The 6,000-nt window shown below is 37.7% G+C and overlaps 1 protein-coding gene across 1 annotated transcript in view; it reads right to left on the reverse strand.

The window, feature by feature from the left end:
* LOC110389577 (guanine nucleotide-binding protein G(q) subunit alpha) overlaps window positions 1-6,000 on the reverse strand; it is a 139,529-nt gene that overhangs the window by 11,977 nt on the left and 121,552 nt on the right. Inside the window, exons 4-5 of the mRNA XM_021380245.1 lie at window positions 3,632-3,760; window positions 2,533-2,662 (exon numbers count right to left, since the gene is read on the reverse strand). Coding sequence (XP_021235920.1) covers window positions 2,533-2,662; window positions 3,632-3,760 — 259 coding nt within the window. The remainder of the gene's footprint in view (window positions 1-2,532; window positions 2,663-3,631; window positions 3,761-6,000) is intronic.

Below are 6,000 nucleotides of genomic sequence, written 5' to 3' on the forward strand. Positions count from 1 at the left end.
ACCTTAAAAACTATTCCATTCCATTCCAAGACCCCTGCTGCCACCCACCAATTCAGGTTGCTCAGGATCCCCTTCAACCTGGCCTTGAATGCCTCCAGGGATAGGGCTTCCACAGCTTCTCTGGGCAGCCTGTGTCAGTGTTTAACTGCCCTCCTCTATTATCTAATCAAAATCTTCATTCTTTTAAACCATTCCCCCTTGTCCTATCACTGTCAAACCATTTAAAAAGTTGGTCTCAATCTTTTTTATAAGCTCACTTTACCTACTGAAAGGTAACACTAAGGTCTCCCTTTAAGCCTTTCCCAGGCTGAATAAGCCCCATCCCTTCAGTCTCTTTTTAGGAGAGGTGCTCCAGCCTTCTGACAATCTTTGTGGCCTCTTCTGGACCAAATCCAACAGCTCCTTGTCTTTCTTGTGTTGAGGGCCTCAGGCCTGGTCACAGTACTTCATGAGGGCAGAGCAGAGGGGGACAATCACCTCCCTCACTGTGCTGGACACTCCTCTTTTGATGCAGCCCAGGATACAGTTGGCCTTCTGGGCTGCACATGTACACTGCCGGCCCAAGTCGAGCTTCTTGTCTACCAGAACCCCCAAGATTACGAAAATCACTTTTGTATGAATCCAGATTTTGAAACTATAAAGTGCTGTCTCTAGTTTTCCCGTAATTGCAAATGCTTACTGGTCTACTGCAAAGCTGAAACTTATTTCTGTATTTATTAACCATCCTACATAGGGCTCTCAAAATTGGGCAGTCTGAACAGTCTCTTTTTCTACATACTCTACCATTTGTATGCACACCTTGTTCCTCAGAACTCTGAAGATTTAAGAGTCCCAAGGGTATGAAGACAGATACTGTGCCCAGCTCCAGTGAAAAAAAAAAACCCTGAGAGATACTAGCAAAGCCTCTCAACTCAGTATAGACTCATCTGATTTATAATCCAAATGTATTTCTTTTGAATAAGCTAAGCAAGGGAAGAAACAGACTTAAAGCTGAGAGTTTGTCATGCACTGCGTTTTAAAATATAGATATAAATTTTAAAGGCTCTAAGCCCATTTCAGAATGGTGAAGGGTTGTATAAACACATGCACTGAATAACAAATAATAATTCTTAAGATTTATGTTTATAGATTGAAATGAGATTAATGAAACAATTTATTAGCTAAAAAGAAACCAACAGATGATTGAAAAGTATAGGTTTTTTTTGTAAAGACATACTACAAGGAAAGAGACTTCAGGCAATAACATACAGTGGACTAATTAGAAAAAGAAAGTAGGCTGCCTTACAAAAATCGTACTGTATAATCAGGCCATACAAGCAATGTAAATGGAGGACCAGAACATTGCAACTTGTTGAGACAGATCTTTAAAGTAAGAGGCACACAGATCAAAGCAGGATTAGATTCTATCATAGCATCAAACTCATGCTGTACATATGGAGAAAGACACAATTTGGTACTGAAATTTTAACACCATATCACAGTCAGAAGTGCAATGCAAGAACCAGCTTCAAAATGAAGAGTTTTACAGCTTTTACCTCCTCAAAGATAAAAGTAAAAACGTGAAAAATCAAAACACCTTTACAAGTAAAATGATCTTTTTCTTACTAGTGGTAAAGTAGTTACAGAAAAGCTATCATACATAACTTGAGGCATCACTTCAGTCATCAGAGCCCAAGCCTGAATGTGATTGTCAGTGTATCCCCTTCAATTCAGTACACAAACCCTTTTAGTCTAGAATCAAAGAATCATGAAGGTTAGAAAAGACCCTGAAGATCATCTAATCCAACCATCAATTTATCAATACCATGCCCACTAAATCACATCCCTAAGTGCCACATCTACTGTTCTCTTGAATGCCTCCAGGGATGGTGATTCCAGCACTTCCCTGCGCAGCCTGTTCCAATCCTTTGCCACTCTTTCAGAGAAGAAATTTTTCATAATATCCAACCTGTACCTCCCCTGGTGTAACTTTAGGCCAGGATGCCACTAACTTTCTTAGCCATCTGGGCACGCTTTTAAAAAATTAAAAAAACAAACAAACCAACAAACATTAAACAATCTCTCTACTCTGCAAAACAACATTCAATATACTGGATACTAATAAGCTTGGTCTTCTCAGCTCATAAGCCACTAACTAACATTTCCTTGTTTCTGCTATTTTTTGAAATAAAATACAGTTAGAAAATATGTCAATACAATCTATGCTTTAAGTCAACTGAGTGAAGTTCATTAATGTACGGCCTGTTCTAGAAAGAAATCTATACGTTTTGTCTTTATTTTCACTACCAATTTCTGTGTCTCTGATACTGAACACTAACTGCACAAATAGCTGAGAATATTTCTCTTTTTTCAACAATATTCTTACTCGTTGAATCCTCCACAACATGGCTCAGCCTTTTGATCTCTGTAGTACTTCTCATTCCATTACATGTAGTTGTGTATGACTGCTGGTAGATAGATTTGGAAAACATCTGGGACAGGCAGAAGTATTTTTTTCTTCAAAACTGGTGCTCTGTGCTAATAATTGCTTACCTCATTGTCTGATTCCACAAGCACTTGATCATATTCACTAAGAGCTACTAGGAACATGATAGATGTGACATTTTCAAAGCAGTGTATCCATTTTCTTCTTTCTGATCGTTGGCCTCCTACATCCACCATTCTGCAAAATTAACAACCGCACCAAAATACCATAAGAGATGAACACACAACCACATACATAAAAAAAAAGAATTCAGTTGAAAACAGAGCTTGGTTTGTTCCTTGTAAAGATTTCTCCATTGATATTAAAGTTGCATAGAATCTGTTGTAAGTAGACAAGTAACCATATCTGATTTTTAGTTTGATATGTTTTCTGTATTTAAGTCATTGTGGGTCTCAAAATCTTCAGATTTCTGAGATGAAAAAGTCTCATGATAGTGAGCCATGATTCTGGAATGTATACCCTATAAATTTAGCAGAAACACATGCACAGAACAGGTTCAGTGATCTGCCTCTTCCCTCCAAAAATTACAAGTGTCAAAATTTCTGACTTGTCAAAAATGATCTATTTAAGAGTACATATAGAATACAACATGTATTTACTGAAGTTGTTAATACCTAACAGAAAAACTCAAATTTGCTGGCAGTGTACTCCCACTTCATTCCATGCCTTGGGGTAACTCAACTCTTAAGAAATCTCACTTGCCATTGCAAATGCAATAATTATTTTTAAGCAACAGTACTTGCATTCAAGTAGGCTTTCTCTTTAGGAGAGTGATTTTTTGCTAATAATCAGCTACACAGGAGGTAACTTTGTATCCCATAATTAACATTAATTAGATACATGACTGCATTTTTAGATTATTACTTATAATAAAACTTTGTCAAATTTTATTGAAAAGATTAATTGTAGATTTTCTATCGGTAGTGTCTTCAAAAAAAGACTAACCAAATTGTCTTTCATCGTTTTGGTATGTTTAATGTCAGCTGTTTAATAATTAACCATAATAATAAAATGAACAAGCTTAAATTTTAAAAGCATAGAATTGTTTTCTTAATGCACTTTTTAATCAATATCCTACAAGTGGCACAATTCATGCAAAACAAAAAAAAAGTAACAAAGTAAATGAGTGCTAAACTTTTTTTCTACCTGAAAATGACGCTTTGTAAGTCAAATGGATATTCAATGATTCCTGTTGTTGGAACTCGAACTCTAAGCACATCTTGCTGAGTTGGCAGATAGGTGGAATCTGCTATGCGGTCCAAGTCATTAAGATAGCTATAAACAGGGAGAAACAAAAAGAATTCAAGACAGTGTCACCATAGTTTGACTGAGGAAAAGAGGAGGGAAGATTTGGGAGTAGAAGCCAGCTATCGGACAGGAAGAAGTGCAACAACAAAAAAAAAGAGCATTACTGGCATAAAAGAGGGGACAAAGTGTAATGTTCTGCTACATTTGTCCTTCCTGTACACTTTCACAGCTTCAAGTAAGTCCTACAAAATTATTCTGCCCTTTTAAAATCTGCTTGGCTTTCAGATGCAAAATCACCAAATGTTCAGTTTTTATTATACATTTCTGGGCAATTTTTAGATAAATAATAATTTAAAATGTATAAGAAATATAAAATTGCACAGTTTTATCTGACAAGATAACATATTCCTTGATTTTCACACTTTAGCATCTACATAGACATACAGACAGTACAAATCTGATACAGGGTATCAGTTCATTAAATGTATATGTATGTTTACTAGACATAAAATGATTAGAGGATAAATGGCACTGTTTGAAGATTAAGTTAAAAAAATAATAATTACACCAAAAAGGAAAAAATCCACCCACTGACAAACTAAAGAACTCTCCAGAGTTCTCTTGTTACTGGAGGCAGCAGTAATCCCACGGTAGGACCTCTGGCATCTGAAATTTCTGCACTCACACTGAAATCTCTGATCAAGTTAATAAGCCTCAATAACGTACATGGAACACTTCCCAGCTAGTTAGCAAGTAATCCAAAACTGCAATTAAACTGCTTGCAAAGCAGTTCATTAATTACAACACCAAACTCTTCTGCTGTTGCTTAATGGCAGTTTTCAATCACAAAGCAGCAATGTTCTGGAGGTTTCAATTAGCTCTCATAAGAGAGAAGCTTCAGTGATGGCCTGTTTGGGTATAGGAGCTGGCCGTTTCATGAATTGAGTGTACCAGGCAGCATGGGCTCTGCCCATAGCAGACATCTGGGAGAAAGACTGCTGCAGGAAATGAAGTTCTTGGCATTTGGTTACTCAGAAGCAGAGGAATGATCTAGATTCAAGAATGCCCTGATTCATTGTAGTGAAGGGCAGCAGTGGACTCCTTGATGAAGTATCACGAAACTCTGAAAGTCTTCTTTTCCTCATGGTTACTCTGAAGGTGCTCTTTTTAAAGAAACCACACAATAAATCACACTATTTCTAGATGCTGTGAATGATTTGTTATTAAATAGAGGAAGCAAGTCATCCTGAACAATGACAGAAACAAAGCAGTTTGAGTACTACCTTACAGCAAAAATATGAAGAACTAATTTGTTCGGTCAGGGAGAGAGCCAAAAACATTAACAAATTTGCCTCATCGTGATTTTATTCATGAAAGATTAATCTGAAGAAAACACTGAATGTGAAAAAGCTACTTGTATTTAGAAAGATGTATTGAACCTTGCATCTCATATAATTCATCATATTCAGAAGCTGTTACTCTGAAAATATTTTCTCAGAATACTGATTAGTTTCTGCCAATTAAATAAGTTTGAGAACCTGAGTATTTCATCTGCCCTTAGACGTTTTAAACAAAAAGCACACTATCTACTTGTTGAGGGGAAAAAAAATGTACACGAAATCCATAACCACCACAACAGGAAAATGACGGAGGGCTTGAAATGCTACCTACCTTCTTACAACCTTCCACATCCACAACATTGGTTTTGTTACTATTTTTTTGAAGGCTCCAGGGAAGCACTGAGAGTCACTACATGCTACAGTTGTATTCCTGATGGCAGAAGCTGGTAGGTGGCCCTTTTATACAGATGCTTTGTTGCACTACTTTGCAAAGACTCATCTGTGGTCTCCATCCTGAGCCTTCTAACTGTAACTGCACCATGACTGCAGTAGAGATATTACTAAGATACACTATAATGCACATCTGGCTGATTTTAGACTAGCAATACTTTAAAGGGATATTATCCTGGATATTATCCTGGAAGTCTCGGATGGGGAGCGAAACAAACCCCCCATGATACAGGAGGAAATGGTCAGAGATCTACTACTCCACCTGGATTGCCACAAGTCCATGGGGCCGGACGAGATCCACCCGAGAGTACTGAGGGAGCTGGCAGAAGAGATAGCCAAGCCGCTTTCCATCATCTATCAGCGTTCCTGGTCAACTGGAGAGGTCCTAGAAGACTGGAAACTTGCCAATGTGACTCCCATCTACAAGAAGGGTCGTAAGGAGGATCCGGGGAACTACAGGCCTGTCAGCCTGACCTC

This window comes from Numida meleagris, chromosome Z (assembly GCF_002078875.1).
Source record: "Numida meleagris isolate 19003 breed g44 Domestic line chromosome Z, NumMel1.0, whole genome shotgun sequence".
NCBI classification, from domain to species: Eukaryota; Metazoa; Chordata; class Aves; order Galliformes; family Numididae; genus Numida; species Numida meleagris.